Genomic DNA, 23,848 nt, shown 5'->3' on the forward strand with positions numbered 1-23,848 from the left:
TTAGTAAAGTTACACAAACAATGTTCTCAATGCTCGTGGTCATGTGTAGAGACCCTGGTGATACTACGAGCAAAGTTTCACGTTGTATTGAGCCTTCTTAGTGTTTTAAAAATTTTGACCCGAAAACGAAAATACGGTCAATCTTAAACTCAAGTTTGACTCTGGTACATTCACAAAAAGACCCTGGGTTGCATTTTGGCAAGAGTTTTGCTCTAATGTTGTCCATTTGTGATGGGATCAATCAGAATGTATGGTGATACAAAGTGTAAACAGGGCCTATGTGGTCAAGTGGTGAGTGTTTTGTAATGTAATGTATTTAGACTGAAGTATTGTGTGTAGCTGGTTCACAGTTCAGATGCTTTTAATTGTTTTTATTAATTTACAGCATCATCAAAGGCTGCTCAGGACTAATCTTATCTATTGTTTCCGGACAACTCAGGTCTAGTGTTGGATCTCACCACTGACAAATGTCACCTGCAGCACTGTGGGAGAAAACAAGAGGAAAAGTGATGACACTTCTCTAATAATACATGCTGTGGTTATTATAGTAAAATAAAATATTCTGTACAGGTGGAGACAGACGTTTTAAATAAACTAGCAGCTACACAGCATGAGGCAGCAGTGGCTCATATTATAGTGTTTTGCATTTGCAGCGAGAGTGGATTTGGCTCAGAGCAAGTGGTTTACTTTTCTTTACTCAGACCTTAATTACAAGCCAAACTGGGAAACTTTCTTAGAGGAAATGGAAAGAGTCTGATTTTGGCCAAAGAGCCGTCAGCAAGAGCAAAGATGGTCACTGCAATTACATTATTTTTGCAATAAACATGTAAAGACAACATTCAGTTGTTGTTTTTTTCTCAGTTAGGACAAAAGTAAATGTAGGGTCAGCCTCTAAGTTTAAATATACACCCGCACTAAATTTCCCTCTAAATCATCTCTTTGTGGACACAGCGCTGCAAAATAAGGGGCAGCTCTCTGGAGGCGGATGGGAAAAAAAACGGTCCGCTTGGAGAGAACCATGGAGGATGGGAGTGAGACTTGGGGGCGTTTCTCTGTTGGCTGTAAAGGAGGAACTTGACACTGAGTCTGATTATGGTCATTTCTCTTCCCGGTAATCTGTCCAGCAGGGGGGCAGCGTGTCTAACTTTCCTGACATATTTACTTTGAGTCAGCTTCTTAGTACATTGTGCTTCAGTGAAACCTTAAACCATCCCAGCGCAGGGACAGAAACTTTGGTACAGATGTATTTCTGTTGAGATGGGTGTTGCAGACTGAACTGGCAACCAACAGTCCCGGGGCAGGTCCTGCTATTGCGTCGCCAAGAGTCCGGAGGCTGAGGTTTGAGTGGACATTTCTGGGAAAACCTCTAAAGCCCCGTTTTGCCAAGGAGAACCTGGGAAGAGTTGTCCTTCCTGCGCCCAGAAGACCGTCTCACAGTTTGATGGATTCAAGCCATACCTGAAGATCATATGGATAGCTTAACTTGTTAGGATGTAAACGTAATTTAGTGTTCAGAGACGTGACGCGGTCCAAAGACTTTTTCGCCGAAAAACTTAATTTATTTCCTCTGGGGACTGAGGAACTACTCGTGAGTTTGGCGTGCCTGTATAAAAGAGATGCTCTTTACTCCTGATCAGGGATTATAATACTTGAAAACGGAAGTGTTGCCGGTATGAAGTTGTGGATGTAACTTTTCAGTCACCACCAATCTTTTCTCTTATTATTCGCCTCGTCTGTCGAAGAGCAGACAGTGAAGTGGATCTCTTCGGCAGAAGGCATGCTCTGAAACACAATAGTGGCAGGCGACCCTGCACACTGTCTGTCTTCAATTTTAATTAGCTGATCACCAGCCACAGATGCACTAAAGGCGCGCCAGGATCGCTGCTCCACCTCTGGATCTATATCCTTTCCGCAGTGAGTGTTACTTTATTTGACATCTCGCCAGAATGCGGAGGGCTTTTATACTCGGTGTAGCTCTGATATGTCTGCTAACATGGTCAGGTGAAGCCGACAAACAGACTCACCTGAAACGGTCACTGCACCGACGCGCAAGATTCGGACGTGTCCAGTCGGGAGCAACCGACAAAGAGCGCTTCTTCGGACGTGTGCGTCCTGGGTTTGGTTCGGCAATCTCGGTGCACAGCTCCAGGGACGGGGCAGATGTGCAGGCTGACGAGGGTGTTCCAGCTTCCGCCAGGACAGGTCCTGTGCAGGGCAAGAGAGCAGAAGGTCAGGGTCTCGTGCCAAGGAGAGGGGGGACCGGGCAGATCGGCTTGCCAAGTAAGCCGACCATGCTGCAAGATGAGGGCACACCAGGAGCGAGAGCCAGGGTCACCCGGATGCCCAGCAGCGCCGGGTCACCAAATCTGCTGGCAAGTTTCGCAGGGAAGAACCGCGTCCTGGTGATCTCAGCGCCACATGATTCAGATGGCTATTACCGACTGATGATGTCTCTACTGAAACCAGATGTTTACTGCGAGCTCGCCGAGAGACATGTCCACCAGATTGTCATGTTTCATCAGGAGGGGGAGATGGGGGGCAAGGTGAGGAGGATCACCACAGAGGGGAAGGTGATGGAGGAGCCGCTGGACACAGCACTCATCCCCAGACTCATGAGCTTCCTAAAACTGGAGAAAGGCAAGAATGTGTTTGGGGTTCTGAGGGAGTTTTTACATGTTTCAGTTTTTCTTTGGAGTTATGACTTAATAATTTACTTTCTGGAAAGCAGCTCAGGCTTAGATCAAGTTACGTTAAGGTGGTTAATGATATCTCTTCTCAAGGAATCTTAACCAGAAATCATGTCTGAGTGTTAGCTGAAGCAGCACACACCTCACATTCAGCTCATCAGAATACCCAACATTGCTTGTAACCAAATCTGACCAGTGATGTGATGACCTGCAGGTAAGTTTGGGATGGTGCTGCTGAAGAAGACCCTGCAGGTGGAGGAGAGGTACCCTTACCCTGTGAGGCTGGAGGCCATGTATGAGGTGATCGACCAGTCCCCCATGAGGAAGCTGGAGAGGCTCAGACAGAAGGGCTTTGTCCAGAAGTGCAAAGGAGCAGGTGTGGAGGGCCAAGTGGAGGAGGGAACACTCACAAGTAATTATGATAATTTATACTTCTTACAGAATATATATTTAAAGAATATATATTTAAAGGGACAGTTCAAACGATAAAAAATAAAACACAGTTTCTCTCATTTTCTTCTCTAGTGCTAGATCTCTAGGTTTGGTTTCATGTTACAATATTTTTATTTATAAATAGATCAGTGGACTTATGCCTCCTCTACCACAGAATGGTGGTGACTGTGCTTTTGTAGTTCTCACAGCACTCAATCTTCACATTTAACAATTTCAGCATCTCTTTTCAGAAAGACAAGTGTTTGCTCCTCACTCAATGTTACCCTTTACTCTGACCACTGTTTATATTGAGGCTATTTCTTATAAACATTTTACATGAGAACAATGCGTTTTGTGGATAGATTGAGGGGACATTCTTCATAGAAAAATAGGGTTACTGTGGTAATTTCATCCACAGTCACATAAAAGCTATCTGCATCTGTAGCTATGAATTCAGGAGAAGAGAGGACATGCTGTTATGGGAATTTTATTGGTTGAACTGTGATACTAACAAACAAAAAACAGTAGTGGTAACATGCACCAAATTTCATGGTAAGTAGTTGGTAATTATCAAGCAACATACTAAAAATTTCAACAATAATTACATTAAAATATATTGAAAACATGATTTAAAGCTTCAGTCTGGAGTTTTGAGAAAGAAAGTGGACTTAGTCAGAAAATTTGAATGATACAGCTCCCAGGTCCCTCCTTCTTCCTCTCTGCTGTGCTGCAGTCCTGCCTTCAAAGCTCCATGCTATGCATGAGCAGGCTTGTAACCACGGTAACAGACGACGCCAGATAACCAAGATGTTTCATTCAAAATAACAACAACAACATAAGCCCCGATTGTCCTATTTCTGACCAATACGACTAAGTTACAATGACGAGTGCCTCATGCAGATCACTGTAGATATACAAACAATATTCCTCACATCACGGTAGACAGAGTTACCAGCTAATCATTACCTGGTGCAACGTCATGCTGCCTTTCTGAAGCATGAGTAACGTTATTTCTCTAAACCAATTCAACCACTTCAGAGCTTACTGAACACAAACTAACGTTGTAACTGCCCGGTCACCTGGGGAGGGACACTGCTGAGTACACATTGTATGAGGGAGGGCGTCTGCCAGCAGTGTATGCACGACAGTGATTGACACTTCTCAGACACTCTCCTTGACTCTGATTGGTTGTATTCTACTGGGAGCGGTGAATTCTTGCAAATCAAATTACAGCCAATGGGTGAAGCCACAGACAGTGGATTATTACACAGCTGACATGTATCTTAAGCCTGAAACACACCGGGCCAACCGTTGGCCATCTGAAGCATTTGGGGAGACTCGGACGAGTTCGGGAACAAATCTGTTCAGTGTGTTCAGCTGCGTTGGAAGCTGTTAGGACCGCTTGGACAGCGTCTACTCCGATTCAACTTGCGAAGTCGGAGAACATTGGCTGTTGGCCGTCTGAGCCATCGTATATTCTGATTGGTTGTGTGCTAGCTGTATGACCATTCTGATTGGCGGTGTGCTAGCAAATCAGCGCAGTGTGTGGGAGGGGCAGAATTCTGCGTGTGCGATTTGTTTTTCTATGCACTCCGTTCCGTCATTTCCTGGTTTCATGTTTTGGATTGCTGGCATGAGACGAGTGCCACCCGACCTCGCACAAGCACAGAACGTAAATGCTACTGTGTAACTGGCAGCCATCGAGGCAGTATGTTTCAATGCAACTTTTCTGCCGAACAGGTTGGACGAGAGGCAGCGGAGTGGTCAGATAAAGGCAGTTGGCTGTTGGTTTGAGTCTGGGCGGTGTGGGGGAGCCTTTATTCTACTGTCAGATCATAATGACAATTTTAGCACATATAACAACAAAATAGTTACAGACTACAGCTTTAATGATAATAGTCTGACATTTTCAAATGCAGTTTGTAAATAGGCTATAATTTCTTGAATATATTTCCAGGAGACTTCAAAAACAATTCTCAATTTACTGACCTGCCCTTTGAGCTGGACGTAGTTGGAAATCAAGCTGAAACACCTCACATCAGTTTAGTGGTCAAGACATGTTCAGCAGAAACCAGTTGGATGTTTTCCAGGAGGGTAGGCCTATTAAAGGAAGTACCAGCTATTTATTAAGTTTTTTTAAAAGCTGAATAGTATTAATAAATCATTCTGGGGTAATTTACAATAAATCTTCATGTAATTATTGTCATCATTTTTGGTTTTTCAAATACATTTCCAACATAGTAACCAACTACTTACCGTGACAGTTCTGGACCTGTAAAGTGAAGTGTTACCTCAAATATTTTAGCAGAAGTTGTTGTGAATAACACCTGGCAACACCTGAAAAGGGTTTTTTTAAAATAACAGAACATTTTCCCACTAGAATGCATTTTGACAAAATAATTTTAGTCAAACTTTGTTGGACTAATTTAATAATACTGAATTATAGATAGTATGTGAAGAAAATCTTGTATCTATTATCTGTGTTTAATGGAGCAGTAGATACACCAGTCGAAAGAAAACCAGGGAAGAAGATATTAAGAAAGCCCATGACAACAACCACACTTGCTACAACCACCACCACAACAACTAAACGACCAACCACAGCAACTACAATGACCACCACAACAACTACAACCCGGCCCACCACTACAACCAGAGCAACAACAACAACAACAACAACCACCAAACCCACCACTACCACCACCAGAAGAACCACCACCACCAGAAGAACCACCACTACCACCACAAAACCCCCCACCGCCACCACCACTACCCAGAGACCGACCAGAGCCCACACCACAGCCCTGTGGCTCCCAGCCCCCAGAACAACTATTGATCCTTACTACTACAACCGCAGAGATAGGGAGAGGTTCCCGGCTAAAACCACTCCAGCTGGAGATAACCGCACTGACAAAGACAACAGAGATCCACACAGCCGCAAGCTGGTACCTGCCACACATAAACCTTCCAGGATCAAACCCTCCAGGAAGAAGAACGGGGGAGAGAAGGTGAATCAATAAAATGTAGCTGCATTTATGTTAATTGACTGCACAATGTACTGTATTTGCACAGGAATATGGATACAGGCTATTAAACTTGTGAAGAACATTAGTAATATAAGCACTTATATTGGTGAGCTATATGCAAATAATCATCTTGTTGATTCCTTTTGAATCTGTGACATTTTTGCTACTAAAATGTCAGTTTAAGGGTCATTATGCATTGCTCTTTCCCAGACATGGTTTATCTTATCAGTTTGTGTATTGATGAAGATTCTATCAGGATCATACTCTTCTTCATCTTTTCAGAAAAAGCTACTTAGTTAAAGAGTTTATATGGTTCTGGAAAGGTGCTTTTGTGTGGAGAGAGATAATGACTGAATTTTCATTTTTGGTAATTAATTCCTTTGATATTCTTGTGAACCTGGTATTTTCATTGTTCTAACGCGGAAACTAACTGTGTAATATAAAAATGCTCATAAACAACATGTTTTTATCTGAGCAGGTGTTGACTAATGAGTACGAGGACAAGTATGAACCCAGCAACCCAACAGTCAGTGACCATGAGGAGACAGAATCCTTCACTGACATCACACCCACCAAGAAGGTCAAGGGCAGGCACGATAAGCCTGATAAGAAGAAGAAAAAGGGTGACAAGGCTGCCAAGAAAGCAGAGAGGAGAGGAGGGAAAGCAGGGAAAGAGGGGAAGATCGGTGGAAAGAAAAATGGAAAGAAGCTGTTAAAGTACACTGAAAAAGATGACTACCCAAAGCCCACTAAGAAGCCAACACCCGCTCCGAAGGGGTCTCTGGTCTCCTTCCTGGATTACTTTGAGAACAGGAGGCGGCTGCTGGTGAGAGCATGACATAACTCACAGTTCATAAGAGACTTACTACCACTCTCTCCTGGCAAATCTCCTGTTTTAGGATTCAGTCAGAGGGAAATATTAGTGCTCAGATACAGTAGATATGTCAAAACTGTGTTATCTACCAACTGCTAGCACATATCCAAACCAGTTCTAAAACAATACTTTGATTGAGTTTACTTTCTTACTGAGAGCTCAATGAGTGGACAGATAGCACTTTCATATCATTGTGTTGATTATAAGTCTACGGCCATCGGTAAGCTGGCAACGGCTGGAGACTATAAAGAGGTCCAGTGGATGGCACTATTTAAAATTGCACTATAAGCTTTGACATTACTGGTTGTTTTCCCACTGCTTCTAGTCTATATAACAGGCTGCTGGTTGAAGCTTCATATTACCCATATTTTCTCATTGAATTCTCAGCAAGAAAGCATTTTACCAAAATGTCAACCTATTTCTTTTAATTATATGCTCAGCATTGATTGAGTTTCTACATGAGCAGTGACTGGAACTTTAATGCACTTTTACTATGACTTTGTTCACCTATAGAAGTTTCCAATTTCAAATTGTGTGTTGTTAACATTAAATTGTCTTTTCACAATAACAGACTTGAAGAAAAGTAAACTAGATAATTAGAGCAATGATGCAACAGAAATGCCTTCACTGCCTTTGACTCCATCACTGATCATCTGGGAATGTAGAGCAGGTTGAGATGATCTACGGTATGTTAAACCCCCAATAAGAAGGATTTTGCTTACCGAAACAGAGTACTGGAATAAAAGAGTGGCATAAATGCCAAAGAATCAGAAGTAAGTATAAGTAAAATAGCGTTGATTAGTTTGTACCAGTCAACAAGCCAGTAAACACTTCTGTGCTTTGGGGCAGCAAATGATTCCCTCCTTTCCTCTCTTTCTAATGCAATGGCTGTATGTACCGTAGTGGTATGTAATGTGAACAGGCACAAACTATGTGGAGCAGCCATCCTCCAGCTATCTGACAGGCTGCACAGCTGTGTGCTAACAGACTGTGTGTCTCTGTTTTGCAGCCAGCACAGATTCTTATCACAGCAGTGCGGTGGGCAGGCTGGGAAAATATGCCCCATCCTCCGCCTGCAGGTTAATGTAAACACCACCTCTGCAGCCCACTGTGTATATCTGTGTGTGTGTGTGTGTGTGTGTGTGTGTGTGTGTGTGTGTGTGTGTGTTTCATTGCATATACATGACACTGGAACCGCCCTTGCTGTCTCTCCCTCCAGCTGATTACGTCCCCCAGTGAGGAGAACAGTATGTATGTTCAGCAGAGGGATGAGTACCTGGAGTCTGTCTGTGAAATGGCCATCAGGAAAGTTTCCATCATCACCATCTTTGGCTCCCTAACCAACTCCACCATGAAAATTGACCACTACCAGCTCGGTATGTAACTCCCACACAGTTCTGCTTCTCTCAGTGCAGTAAATGATTGTCAGTTCTGTCAGACATCAGTGTTAACCCATCAAAGCCTTCCATCTGGTCAGGCAACTGCATCCTTCATTAGACAGTGTTCTTAGCAGTCACTGATTCATGCACTCTTCTGTGCTTGGCTCTCCTCTTCTCAGTCTGCAGAAGTCATAAACATTCCAAACTGAATCAAAATATGGCATTTTATCATCAGATGGCAGCTGTCTTTGTGCTAATGAACGGGGTGGGAGCTAGGGCTGGGCATCGTATGCAATATATGGCGTTATCGTGTAATGGGGCTATGTATTAGCTTCGGGTTTGATGTTACCATTAGTGCTTTCTTTTCCTGGTTTTAAACACAGTATGTAATTTCTGCCACTAGGGGTCTCTCAATCATAACAAACAGAAAGACTTAAGCAGTATGGAGACATACGAGTTTCTCTCTTTGTTGGTAAACAACCAATCTGATGTGACTCAGGCTCAAAAATGTTCACATATGAGCTTAGATTTTATTTACGTTATGTCTTGTCTTGTTCGCCGACTTCCTTCCTCTCTGACTCTCTCCTTGAATTAATAGCGACAGCCGTCCAAAGAAAAACTTTATGGGAACATTTGGGATAATGTAAGTACACAATTCATCAACATATACAAGAAAGGTCTGCTCAACTTTTAGACATTTTAATGCAAAATTCCAACATATTAAATTATATTTAAAGGCTGCATCTCAGTAAAGTGATGTAATTTAAAAAAATTACCAGACAGTTCTAATACTTGCCCTCACCCACTTAGTCATTATAACTACATTACTGATGATCCTTTAACAAAAATCTCATTATGTTCATTTTTGTGACGGCACCAATAGTCATACCTACAATATTGTTGCATATCCGTTTAAGGTATTTGGTCAGAAATACCCAAATATTGGATTTTGCCTCCCACTCCTAGCATTATGATCTGCTTTGGGGAGATATTATACATCTCAAAATATTGAGATGTATACTGTGTATCAAATAAAATGTAAAAATATTACATCATTATTTAAAGGCCATACTGCCCAACTATACCAGATAGCATCAAGGAGCTCCTTTATTTGAAAAAGACTTATAGTTTTCTACTGTCTCCGTGAGAGTACCCATTTTTTTCTTATTTGTAGTCTTTGCCACAGTATTGTCTATGCTGCTCTCCTCTGCTACCCTCAAATTACTAAAGTAAACAGCATCAAGTAGTCTGTTATCTTCCTACATTGTAAAATAATGTTAGTAATTCAATGTTTGTGATATTCCCTATTTCAAAACTTAGAATTGACTTCTTTAAATTTGATCCAGTTACACTATGTTTAACAATACACAATTAATATTTATATATTTTTTTTAAAAACTACTATCTTAAGACTCAGTAGTAGTCAGTGGCTTGAGAACATTGACATTTTGTCAGTCATTGTTATTGAAGCTACAGCACTTCAGGGAAAATGTACTGTGTGAATGTGCTCCATACTGAGAGGGAGGCCAAGAGAGGTCTCTCTTGCCACGTCTGCTGTCCAGTCCTTGTTTTACCTTCTTTGCATGATGTCAAAGTAGAGGCTTTCAGGAGCAATCTCTGCTCCAAGTATAACATTCAGAATGATCACGGACTCTGCCAAAGCCACAGTATTGTGTACTCCTCTGTGCAGGTGATAGACAGAGCTGACTTCTGACTCTTGCGATCCTGGCTTCTGTACTCTGACGTTAATGTGCATGTAACCATGTGGTGTATTTTTATATCACTTTGAAATGTTACATTCTTACTGTATACTTAGTGGTGAGAGTGGATTGTGGAACTTCCGCTAATAAGTGAGGTCGGCAGTGCAGTTGTCTGTATCACATGTATCAGAGGAAGAGGCGGACCATGGAATACATATCTTCCCATCATTGTAAACAAGGCTTCCTCCTGTAGAGGTGATGTGTAGCTGACAGTGATACACACACACACACACACACACACACACACACACACAGAGAGTTTTTGTTTAAACTGCTTACGATTTGCTCAAAAGGAACGAACACTGCTGTTTTTATGAGCTGTGCTGTGTCATTTGTGCTTGGCAGCCAGTTATATTTTGAGACATTTTATAGTCTCAAACCCGCCTGTGTGTAAACATCCTGACATGCAAACCCACTAAGTAAAAGTTTGTGAGTATGTCACTCCACTTAACAACAAGATTTTTTCCAGATGGAATGCTGAAAAAAGTACAGATCTGACGTCACTCACCCCCCACCCATGATAGAACTTGATTACAGTTTTGTTCCACTCACCGGCCAGAAGTTCAGTGTGTGTGTGTGTGTGTGTGTGTGTGTGTGTGTGTGTGTGTGTGTGTATCAGTATGTGTGTCTATGTACTGTATACAACAACTGGTTCTTTCAGTGTTCAGTGTTTAGGGTGACCTCATAGTGTTGGAGTTTTCAGTTGCCTGGTTGGTCAACAGCGTGTGTTCGATGTGGAACATGTGGGTTTATTTTTTTAGAGAGACCGACTGTTAATGTATTTCTAGGGGCTGATGCGGACACCGATATTAGGGAGTAAAGACATTTTGATTTCTAACAATGATTCCCAAGTGTGGTTATCAAAACATTATTTGGACGGCCCTCAACTGTAAAGCATGTAATTTACAGTCAAATAACAATAGATAATAAGTAGAGTTTCAAAATGCACAAAGAAGAAATGGGAGTGACACAAAAAAACATTTGAGTAAGCAATTTATTGAAAACAACAATTAAACTGAAATAGGCCGTTCATCAGCTGATCAAAAGTTTAAGACCACAGCCTTTAAAAGCCAAAATCTGCGCAAAAATGTGGATTCAATGTCAAATAATTTCCCAGTCTGGGATCATTAAAGTAATTCTATCTATCTATCTATTTTCTGTCTGGCATTCACACTGTCATGACCTGATGGCAAAAGCCAAAAAGCTTTCTCTCGTTGAATGTGGTCGGATTGTTGAGCTGCATGAGCAAGGCCTCTCGCAACATGCCATCGCTGCTAAGGTTGGACGCAGTTAGACAGTCATTTTGAATTTCTTAAAAAATCCTGAGGGTTATGGAACAAAAAAGTCGAGTGGTAGACCCAAAAAAATTTCCCCGGCGCTGAGCCGGAGGATCCGATTGGCTGTCCTTCAAGACACGGGACGATCCTCGTCCCAAATTAAGGCCGTTACTGGTGCTGACTGCAGCCCAATAACCATCAGACGGCATCTGCGAGAGAAGGGCTTTAAGAACAAAAAAACGTCTTCAAAGGCCTTGTCTCCTTCAACGCCACAAAATTGCCCGTTTGGACTTTGCAAGAGAGCACCAAACATGGGACATTGAAAGGTGGAAGAAAGTTTTATTCTCTGATGAGAAAAAATGTAACCTTGATGGTCCTGATGGCTTCCAACGTTACTGGCATGACAAGGAGATCCCACTTGAGATGTTTTCTACGCGGCACAGTGGAGGGGGCGCCATCATGATCTGGGGTGCTTTTTCCTTCAATGGAACAATGGAGCTTCAGGTTGTGCAGGGGCGTCAAACGGCGGCTGGCTATGTGGAGATGTTGCAGAGGGCATCCCTCATGACTGAGGGCCCTCATCTGTGTGGTAATGACTGGATTTTTCAACAGGACAACGCTGCAGTTCACAATGCCCACCTGACAAAGGACTTCTTCCAGAGGAATAACGTCACTCTTTTGGACCATCCTGCGTGTTCCCCTGATCTAAATCCAATTGAGAACATTTGGGGATGGATGGCAAGGGAAGTTTACAAAAAAGGACATCAGTTCCAGACAGTGGATGCCCTCAGTGAAGCCCTCTTCACCACTTGGAGCAACGTTCCCACTAGCCTCCTGGAAACACTCGCATCAAGCATGCCAAAACGGATTTTTGAAGTGATCAACAAGAACGGTGGAGCTACTCATTACTGAGTCCTTTTTTGAAACTTTTGTTTCTATTTTAGGGGGGTTTTGGGGTTTTTTTTAAGCTATGGTCTTAAACTTTTGATCAGCTGATGAACAGCCCATTTCAGTTTAATTGTTGTTTTCAATAAATTGCTTACTCAATTTTTTTTTTTGTGTCACTCCCATTTCTCCTTTTTGCATTTTGAAACTCTACTTAGAACCTTTAAGATCCAACAGTGCAAAATGTAAATTCTTGCAAATTTTGATCAGCAGTGTATATCATCTGATAAAATGGTCTAATTGATATTATGGGATGGGCTCCAGCATGTCGTATATTTCTGTGCTGTGTACAGTCTGTGTCTGCTGTCTCTAGCACGTGCTGAGGTTTTCCTGTTTTGAGTACTCATACACATTGCACAGGACAGAGTGGACGAATCAACCCCCAAAAAGCACTGTTCTGAGGATTGTGAGTGTGTGTGTTCTATGCAAACGTGCATGGAGGGAGTGGTGATTAAAGGCTTTTGCTTTGGCCTGTATAAACAGCAGAAACAGTACATTTGTAAGGAATTCATCCCTGTCAGATATCGGTCTATAAAAGCTGCTCTTTGTGGAGTGTGTCTCTGTTTCACTCTGCATGTTTCCATTATGAGTCGACTTCACTGTCATGTCACACTCATTTTTTAGAGGAACATTGTTTTGAGCTTAGCAATGGAAAACACATTTTACTTGGAAACAATGTGTGCTGAACACTCACGTTGTGTTTGTGTTAAAATGGTTCATCTGTGTTATGATAACAGAGGCCGAACCCAAAATGCACGACTCGAGACTCAGGCAGCTATAGCACAGTCAGTATTTATTATAATATGAGGAATCGTAGTGGGTAGTAGAAACGACAACTCCTGGCTTGGCGTCCCCTGGAGGGAATGGCGGCGCCGCGTAGCCACGCGGTTTGAGTCCCGCTGGTGGTCTGGTGGGCAGTGGAGCCTTCACGGCTGGGTAGGTAGGCACAGGAGCCCGGGCGGGCACGTAGATGCTAATGACTCGAATGAGCAGAACTCAACACGAGGAGCCAGGATCGAGAACTCAGTATACCGCTATGACTGACAGTAGGATCTGGCGATGAGTGACTGAAGGTCCAGAGGCTTTATGGAGGAGTTGATTGCTGGATGTGTCCCACCTGGTGCTTCCTGCAGGAGAGAGTAGCCACGCCCATGCACAGACAACACAGACAGGGGAGGGGGAGACAGGAGGATCAGACAGACACAGGGAGAGAGACAACACAGGGAGAGAAGATACTGCCAAGACCCAGATCATGACACATCTGATGGGAAATCATCACATCTGTACTTATGTAAGAGCCTTATTTTTGTCGGATGTTACAGTTGACTGTCTCATGAATAAAGACTTTTGTCAGGGAGTAAAAATATTAAAGCAAGAGCTGAGATTTCACAAGTTATTGTATGATCATATTTCATGGGATGGGAAACATTTTCTTTGTGTGAAACATTTTTAAAAACTTCAGTGTTCATTTACCTCCACCTCACTCTACACAAATAGCGTAAAGTGACAAATACAAACTTTCTAAATGTATCTTACCACTGTCTCTTTTTTCTCCAGAAAATGACAAGCCTATGAAGGGTCTTCGTCAGGAGGACCTGGTGAACCAGGATCTGATCACAGAGCTGAGGAAAGAGTTTAGTATGACATATGAGGACTTCTATATGGTCCTCACTGACACTGACATTAGAGTCAAGGTAAGGACTTGCAGGCTTGCAGACAAAAGTTTTTGCTTTTGGCCTGTGGCCAACTACTACAGTAAGTTTCACTTCTGGCCTTCCAATCTGGCACCGTTATCAGTTACAAAAAAACCCCCCTCTATAGCTAGTCCCTAGAATGGTTAGTCTTTTTAATGCTGTACTTCTGACTTCCCTTAAATGAAGATTTTCTGCTTCATTCACAGCACTGCTGTTGGTTTGTTTGTCTGCACTCTCTGTTTACAGTTTCACTACCATCTGCCCAACACTTTCATCTCCTCTTTCTCTTTGAATGTGTACTGACTTGTCCTGTACTGTAAACACGCTGCCTTTGCTAAAACACTGTTTTAATTCATACAACATGACATTTGCCCAATGCATCAGTGTGTGTGCATGCCAGGGTAAATCAGCAGGCTGTTTTTGGACAGATTCATCAAAGAGGCCAGTGTTCAGCTCTCTGCTGACAGAGGCGCAGACAAGGAAGTCTGTGAACATGCAAGGATGTGGGTGTGGGCATGAGACATAAAGTGGCAGAGGCAGCAGAGTGGAGAGAGGTGTGAAAGAGTGAAAACGAGCTGTGCAGCACATTCAGCATATCCCGAGGAAGGTGTGAGAGTGTGTGGCTCTGTTCCATTTACTTGCATGTATATTCCTGCTGAGAATGCTCAGCATTTTGTAAATTAAATGGGAATCTGTGTGCTTCTTCCCAGAAGTTATGAACAATGCTTGTGATGTAGCCAAGCCCACACCACATCTGCTAAGCCTGTCCAAAACTTCACTTCATCACTTTATTGGAAACAGCTTCACCGTTGTTTAAAGCAATGGAATGCTATATTCATATCCTTTGTAATTTTTGCATGAGCATATTGGTTTATTTATCCTGTGGCTTCACCATATTTGGAATTAACCCCTGGAAGAGTTTAACTGGTTCTTGCTCTCTTGTCAGCAATCCTATGAGGTTCCCATCGCCATGAAGGCTGTATTTGACTACATCGACACCTTCTCCTCCCGCATCCGAGAGATGGAGCAGCAGAAGAGGGATGGGGTTGTCTGTAAGAAAGAGGATAAACCCAGATCCTTGGAAAACTTCCTCTCCAGGTACAGTTGTTTCAAACTATTTTAAATGCATTTCTAAACGTATGTGGACACCCAAACATTACACCAATATGGATCTGTAACAGCCTGCTTATCTGGGAAGACTTTCCACAATATTTTGGAACTTCCATCCAGCCACAAGAGCACACTGTGGTCGGCCACGAGTTTTGGGTGGTCAGGTCTGGCTTGCAGTTCCAATTCTTCCTAAAGATATTAGATTTGCTTCAGATCAGGGTTCTTCCTTAAACCTGTCTTTGTGCACACTATCATTGCTATTTGATGATTTCCTGCAACTGCTGCCATATAGTTAGATACACGGTGTTGTCTGAAATATTGATGCAGCAACTTTCGCTTAAATCGCAGGAGAAAGATAACTTTTTTAATCCCAAAGGGGAAATTAGGTTATCATAGCAGCAGGTACATTCAAGTACATTGCAATCAAAATACAAGGGCAAATATAGAAACATAATGTACGGTATACAAATGCTTTAGTATCTATAAAGAAAAACTCTGAGGTAAATAAAATGAAATACTGAGGTATTGAAGAGAAAAGGTAAGTGGAACATAAGGTGTAAGAGGATAAATTGCAGTTTTATTTACATCAATAATAATTTAAAGTGCAAAAATTATTTGTGTGTTTGGGGAGAGTGTTGTAAAGTCTGATGGCAGCAGGTAGGAATGATTTCCTGTGCCGTTCCTTAAGCAACAGGGTTCAATGAGTCTGTTTCTGAAGCTGCTCTTGAGCTTGTCCAGAGTTTTGTGGAGGGGTTGAGAGACATCATCCATAATTGCCAGCAGTTTCGCCAGCATCCTGGCACAACCTTTATTCAGTCCGTTGGCGTCCTTTGTTATGATGCCCGCACCCCAGGACACCACAGCCAAGAAGATGGTGCTTGGAACAACAGACTAGTAAAACATCTGGAGCATCCGGTTGCAATCATTAAAGACCTTGAGCCTCCTATGGAAGTAAAGCCGGCTCAGGCCCTTCTTGTAGACCGTGTTTATTGATTAAAAGTATCTTATCACTCAGCATGAAAGTGGACTGTCTATGCAGTAGAAAGATTCAATATTTTTGAAATTGGTGCTAGATGACCAGAGAAATCAGAGAAAAAAGGTTGTGGTATTCCCTTTTACTCAAAAGGTTGAAAACCTACAACAACCAGAATGCACTGCACCACGCTGGACCAATAAACACTCCACAGTCAAAAACACTGATGGGTAACATACTGCCAGTTGGGTGGTGCCTGGTTTTGGCTTGGAATGGACAATGAAGAGGATCACTGTGCCTTGTTGTACAGTCTGTGTAGCCTCCGTTTTCCCAATACACAAACAATATGGTGGCCGCGCCAGGTTCACAAACTCTCTCTATTGCAGCTCAACAAAAATATAATTAGTCTCTGATAACATTTTAGGTAAGAAACTGGCAGTGTAGTTACAGGATCTTTGCTGATAGTTTATTAGCACTGCCTAGCTCTGACAGTGATTGGAATTTTGTGAGACGACACTCACTTAATAAAGGTTAGAGAGTTGATGCACACATACAGAGCTTTGATATGTAGTGGAACACCTCTTAAAATCTGACAGATAATGTGATTCACATCATTGGACAAAGGGTAGGGTGCTCAGGGTTCAGGCAAAAGGAGAGAAGTTTACCATTGTTCATTTGAATATACGACCAACACTGTAGTGGTACAAAGCCGGCTGAAAATTGGTATACTGTATATGAAAGGGTATACTGTATATAAATATCTCTGCTTCAGTGGAATTGACTTTAATAAAACCATTGTGGGTAGAATTATTGGGTGGTCCCATCAGATTGTTTCCATCCCCGTCCAACATCTGTTGCTTTGCTCAATAATCAGCAGGATCGCAATTTATACCATTTGGAAGCAGCATTGGCAAATTGCAGCAGTCTGTTTGTGTGTGCTCCACAGATATTAAAAATAGCATAAACACTGCTGTAGCTCAATGCTGAATCATTGCAATCACATATTTCCTGAGATGTCTCAACCGGACAGGCTGTCTTTTGTTACCATGGAGACCTGAATTTCAGCTCTTGATCAGTGCTGAGATCTGGCAGGTTTTTGACCATAATTCAGGGTTGTCACCATCTGGCAGTAATAGTATGGGGATATGTTACTGTATGAGCACAAGCTCCTTGTCTTAAAACAGAGCTTTCACTGCTGCAAAGTGCCATTTAAATCCAGGCTAAAAGTTTCTGTGATTGTAGGTTCCGTTGGAGACGTCGTCTGTTCATCATCTCCTCCCCCAGCGATGAGGAGTGGGCCTATCAGCAGCAGCTGTATGGTCTGAGCAGCCAGGCCTGCAATCTTGGTGAGTCACTCCAAAACTAACCTGTAACTGACCAGTTAACTCACTTTCCTTTAAAGTTCATGCTATTTTTCAGTTCCCCCCAAAAAACAATCATTTTTTAACATTAATCTCGGCATGCTGACAATGTCTCTTGCAGAGGTATTAAGAAGAGTATGACGACTTTGTTCAACTATAGACTGAAATGATTAAAACGTTTAAATCCACACCATTCAATATGGCAAATAGTTGGCGGTGTATAAACAACTCCTGAGAGAAATATCTGGCTCTTTAGCTGCTAAAATTTGTTCTATGTTCACCAGCTAGACAGATATGGTTTCCTGCTGCCATTTGGTACTTCGCAGGAGGTTGACAGTGGATTTTGAGAGCATTGCTGCAGAAAATAGCTGTCTGCAATGGCTGAAAATGAGACTATGACAATGACTTAAAAGACATTATAAATCTCCATTGGGCCAAAAGGAACTGAAAAAAAAAACTGAGTGATAATTCTCTGTGGGTTTGTCACTAAGGACAAACCCACATGCAAGTTGTTAGGTTCTTAACTGTGTGGGTAGGCTGAAGTCATTTTGAGAGACCCATAGACAGATGTGTCTCTATGTACTCTATGTACTGTGTTGCAGAGATATCTACTGACGCTAGCATGTTAACCAGTCAGCCCCAGCCCATCCTATCTTTAAATAACACTTTGTACCACAAGAGGGGAGTCTGATCACCCCTATAGAAGAAAGAATGAAAATATTTTACTTTTATTTTCATTACTAAACAGAAAAATACAACCTTACTCCATCTGAACTCAAGTTTCTCTCTTTTGCTAAGTTAATATGAGCTTAATTACCCCGTTAATTCATCATAAAAGACACTTGTATAATAGTCTTTGAGCCACCTCTTGTCTTGGTCAGTTATTTCCCATGTTAGCACCCTGTGTTTCTCACCCGTGTTATTTCCAGTGTCTTCTAGTATCTCCCTGTAATTTGTTTTCTGGTTTTTGCTTTGCTTTTTTTTTGCATGTTACTTTGTATTTAGGCATCTTGCACTTCTTGGATTTTGGATTATTTCAGCTTTAGTTATTAAGGCTAGCCTTTTGTTTCTTTATCCTGCCTGCTTCCCATGTGTTTTTACATTTGGGTCTTTATCTTTTCATGAAGTGTAACAGAATGAACTGACAAAGACAAAAGGGCGCACAAAGACTATATGCACACAACTAACAAGGAGATGAAGTGCAGGTAGAGTGAAGTGGAGCAACACAGGTGAGGAAAATAAATGGAAAATGCAGAAACAGAAAGAAAACAGGAAGGGGTGATGGGCTTGAAAGGACGGAGGGAAAGGTCAAAGAGGGAGATGCAGAGCAGGTGTGGACAGCAAGAAAACAGGAGGGAAAATGACACAATAGGAGGAAATGAAAAGCAAGACGAATTGCAAAATAAAACAGGAAACCATAAATTCCAAACCAGAATTATGACACTTTGTGTGTACTCAGCAAGAGTGGCTCTGCTTATACTGAGCAGTCTTTGTGCTCCAAATAATTTCCTGCTACTGCAGCCAGAAACAAAGTATGCTTAACTCCTAGAAAAGACCTACCTGAAGAAAATGTCAAATGTGTGTGTGAATGCATGCTTGTGCACAGAGGGATGACAGACGTTTTCTGGCTGAGGCTGACAAGCTCTTTTCTCTCTGACATTGACCTCTTTAGCATGCCAGTAAGTCAACTTTTCCAGTTATTTAAATGGTACTATCTCAAAGAGTGATTTATCTAAACTTTGCAAATCTCAACAAGCTGATGTGTCTAACAGAGTTACGTAAGATAGATGTAACCTTTATACAGCCCTTTATAAAGTGAACTCTCAGTGAAACCAAATAAATGCTGTCATCTGGAGTTTCTCCCTTATTTGAACCTGTTCCCGTCTTGTTCATATCAATTCAAGATTTCTTACAGTTCTCCTCGCTCTTACCTCTTTCTTTAGCACTCTCTCAAAAGGCTTAAGATGGCTGGGAACGTATATGTTTTGTCCCATCTCTGACTTTGACTCTTGTACCTTCTGCCATTTAATTCCAATGATGCCCACATTCAACTAGATTTTAAAACCTTAGGCCTTACAAACACCAGACCTCAAAGATCTAGCATTGAAAAAGGCTGACAGTTGCGTAGCCTCATGTCTGGCTGCGTCTTGGTAAAAAAGCTGCAATTGAACACAGCCAACTAGTTTGTAGGAAATACCTCTCCATACGAAGTGGCAGTAGTCTGTATCCGTCATTCAAAAATGTAAACCGGAAGTGGCATGAGGATATAAAAACAGTTTTCTTTCCACCACTCTCCCTATTATAGCCACCTCTAATCAAGAACATGTCTGATGAAAAGTTGCGTACGACAGTGGCGAAGATGCAGACGCAAAAAATAAAGAGAATCCGCACTTAATGACTGAAATCATGGATACTGTAGTGACAGACTCCCTTTCACTCCACCTGCACCTCAAGCTAAACTTAAGCTAAACAGCCAGTCGGAATGACTTCTTTCACCGGATGCCATGGCCACCGATCCTTCAAACAAGCCTCAGACAAGGGCTGACTAGTGCCAACGTGCAAGAAACACCACAACAACTAGGGCCAAAGAGGCTCACCACTATGGTGCCAGGCAAAAGAAACCAACATCAAAAAAACTAGTGCTGCCAAGTGGAAGACTCAGGACTCCGGATATACAAACTCTTGTTTTGATAAAGCTGCCTGGTTTGTAAGGGCCCCTAAGGTACTACTATATTGTTTATATGTTAAATAGGAATTTCAACAGGAATTTCAACTTACTCAACTGCCCTCATTGATCTGATATCAGTGCCTCTTTCTGATTTGGCATGCTTTGTAGAGATTTATAGGTTGTAAATAATGGATTTTTGCTCTGTCTTTAGACTATTTGTGGAGCGTTTTACCAGGTAGACAATTTATTATTATTATTTGCAACTCCATACGTTTTATTTGATTCTTCATTGTTCTCATGTCTTTATAGCAAACAATGAAATGGGCAGTCAATGACAGCATGCTCAGTTCTTGTCTTTAACCACACCAGGCTGAAAATCTGTCTTCTACTGCCCTGTTAACCTCGTGCCTCCTCCTGCCACAGGCAGCATGATGATGACTGAATGGTAATCGGGTGTAGTGAGCAGTGTGCATTGTTGCACCTGTAACCACACCCAAGTGAAACAACTGGAGGTCAGCAAAAACAAGATTATCAGGGGTCCTAAGTGATTTTTTAAGAATATTTAAAGGCTCCTTTCCTAAAATAATGCCCTAACCCTAACCCTAAAGTTTGGAATTGTAAATGTTATAAATGCAAGTAATTGCAAGTAATGTAAGTAAAGATTTTGCTCCTCTGTGGCTCTTTTCTCCCAGGTAAGTGGTCAAACAGATAAAACAGCAGCAGGTATTCTTGCAACCTGACAACCTTAATGTTTTATTTGTGCACATTTCATTGTGAAACCAGTAAGAGCAAGCTACATTCTGAAATCCAACTGGAAAAGGGACATGCTGCTGCTGCAGGCTCAGGGGCTGTGTGCTTTGTGCTTCAGTTAGCGGCTGAACGAGTGTCACTGCTGCTGCTCCTCACTCACTCTTTGGATAATGACTTAGCTAGATTCTAAAAAGCCACACTGTTTCTGCCATTCGTATGCCACAAGCCCGTACGATGGTAGACAGACAGGTAGCCCTGCAGTCTTTTCATATGGCCCAATGATGGGATGAGCTTATTAGAGGCTACAGATACTGATTTGTTTTCTCTTATTTGTCATAGCATTTGATTTATTGATTGCTGTTGTGATGATAAAGAGATTTTCTACAAATATAATAAACATGCTTCCAGAATAACTTACCAACCCTAGCTTTAACCATTAAAATAAATAATTACTTACAGCTCTTAAAATAAGTGTCTCTTGATCAGAAAACCCATTTGTGACATCAGTATGTCTGTACACTCTTTTTCCATGAGGTGACTGAATAAAAAAGTTTGTCTTGCTTATCAGCAGGCCCACACCAGGGCCTTTGAGCACTTTTTCCCCTAATGTGTTGCTCTTGGCTGGGTTGGCAGCCAGGGCTGCTCCCTCCCTCCCTGCCCCAGACAAAGGCCTGTCCTGCTGACTGGGCTGAAGGCCTGAGAGGTTTGATCCTGGTATTCAGCACTTGGCTCTCACCAAGTAAAGCCTGCGTTCTCCTGTGTTTAATGTGGGCTTTCTCGCTTCAGAGGAAACAGCTCTTTGGCAGGACTCTCCGGACCACCACGTTCTCCTCCCTTTACCTAGAAACCAGTGCTGAGGATGGTTCAAATAATAAACACGCACAATGAAATCGGTTCAGATAAGCAGAAGGATAAAAAAGCGTGGTCAGCATATTACAGACACAATGTCCTTGTTTGCAGTCTGACTTTTAGTGGAAGATATTTGCACCTCTCTGATGTGTGTTGTGACTGTGGTTGTTGTCATGGTGACATAGGTCTGAGGCACATTGCCATTCTGAGGTTGGTCGGAACAGAGACGCTGGATATGGGTGGAGTCTTGGAACTGTATCCAATCAACGGTAAGAACTTTCTCTTATGAAAAAAAGATTAATGGGAGTGTGGATCAAGCATGGGTAGCAAACACATTAACAGACACATAATACATGTGTTTGGGCACATAGTACCTGATTCTTAGGGCTATGCCCACAAACACAAAAGCAGCTGTGTTTCCTCATACTACAACCGAAAAATCTTGCCCCAGATCTTAACCCCTGATTCAGAACCAGTATCGCAGCCAATCCACAAATCCCCTGTACAAGCTACTCTTTCTGTATCCCACTACTCATCAGTAATCCATCACATGTTCAAAAGAACCTTAGCTTAAAGGTGCACTGACTGTTTCACCATGTCCCCAGAGGAACCTCAAAGAATTGTTATATAACAAGGATACTCTATATAACCTTATGGCTGCAATGTGTACGTCTGCTGTGAAGGGAGACTCAGAAAGAAGACTCTTATTTCTTCATATTTCCTGATAGAGGTGGCTCAAGAAAAATGTCAATCAAACCAGGTGTGCACTTTACTGGGATATAAGAAATTGGGGTCAGGCTTTATGCAAGACTGTAGAAACTAGAGCTATTGCCGGTAGACTGAAGTGGTTATCTGCTTTTGCCAATTGAGCTCAGCATGTAGACATACAGTTGATGTCAAATAAGCCAGCAAAGGAAATATGGCTTTACTCTCTCTGCTGTAAAAAGAAAAGAGAGAAAGAAAAATCTGTCCTAAATATTCCACTGCTAACCTGAGTCTCTGCTCCATCCAGGGAGTGCTACTGTGGAACGTGAAGGGCTGTCAGCCACCCTGGTGAAGGACATGAGGAATTACTTCCAGATCAGCCCGGAATACTTCTCCATGCTTCTGGTAGGGAAGGACGGCAACGTTAAGTCCTGGTACCCCTCACCCATGTGGTCCATGGCTATCATCTATGACCTGGTGGACTCTATGCAGCTGCGCAGACAGGAGATGGCCATCCAGCAGTCACTGGGTATGCGCTGCCCTGAGGATGAGTATGGTGGCTATGGCTACCATCAACATGGATACGAACATGGTTACCAGGATGGCTATCACCAGGGCTATGGTTACTAATGGCTAACATCTTTCCTACCCCTTCCTCCAGCAAGCAGGTGGCTCAGATGGAAGGAGGTCCTTGAATTTTTTGTAGCACTTAGTGAAAGCCTTAAAACTGTTGCTTTCACCTATCCAGTTCTTTGATATAGCATGTAGCATAGTATGCTGCAGGTGATGTTAATTTACAGGGGGCTTCAGTCAGAGCCAGTTAGTAAGTGTGTGCTGTGTAGATAAGCCAGGAGGTTCAGGGATCTGTTGTTTACTTAGTTCTTGATTTATGGATTCAAACAAGTCAATTCTGACTTTAGACAAAGAGTGTTTTGCACGTTATTATATTATCTGTCTGCTTCACTTGCCTCCCAGTCAAATTTACTTATTCATGTTATCAGCACAGTACTTTATTTTGTAGATAATAAGCTAAAATAAGACATATGTATTTATTGGACATCTGTTGCATTTGAGGTGCATTTATCAAGTATTTTATGAAAAGAAGCTGTCACATTATTTCTCTTTTGAAAAATTTCTGTTGCTACATTATGTTCCTATTTATACTCAATTGTTCAACATGACAAATAAACATTTGTTTACTTCCACATATGGTCTTGGAATTGCTTATTGTGCAGTATATCAGCACTCACCTGTTGAGTTTCACTTCAAACTCTTTTAAGCTACATCTCCTCCTAGTGGCTTATTAAGATGATAAAGGGACACTACTTGACAGTATATTTTATTGGCCATTTAATAAA

At 42.1% G+C, this 23,848-nt stretch overlaps 1 protein-coding gene across 1 annotated transcript; it reads left to right on the forward strand.

Moving 5' to 3' along the window:
• Positions 1-1,081: 1,081 nt before the first annotated feature.
• ccdc80 (coiled-coil domain containing 80) lies at positions 1,082-23,695 on the forward strand. Its single transcript, XM_030428814.1, has 10 exons — positions 1,082-2,637; positions 2,902-3,099; positions 5,616-6,127; positions 6,624-6,971; positions 8,239-8,395; positions 13,938-14,074; positions 15,021-15,172; positions 17,400-17,503; positions 21,971-22,054; positions 22,798-23,695. Exons 1-10 carry the CDS (start codon positions 1,947-1,949, stop codon positions 23,118-23,120), a joined length of 2,706 nt encoding a protein of 901 aa, XP_030284674.1. The 5' UTR covers positions 1,082-1,946; the 3' UTR covers positions 23,121-23,695.
• The last annotated feature ends 153 nt before the right edge of the window (positions 23,696-23,848 follow it).

Source organism: Sparus aurata, chromosome 9, assembly GCF_900880675.1.
Source record: "Sparus aurata chromosome 9, fSpaAur1.1, whole genome shotgun sequence".
Lineage (NCBI taxonomy): Eukaryota > Metazoa > Chordata > Actinopteri > Spariformes > Sparidae > Sparus > Sparus aurata.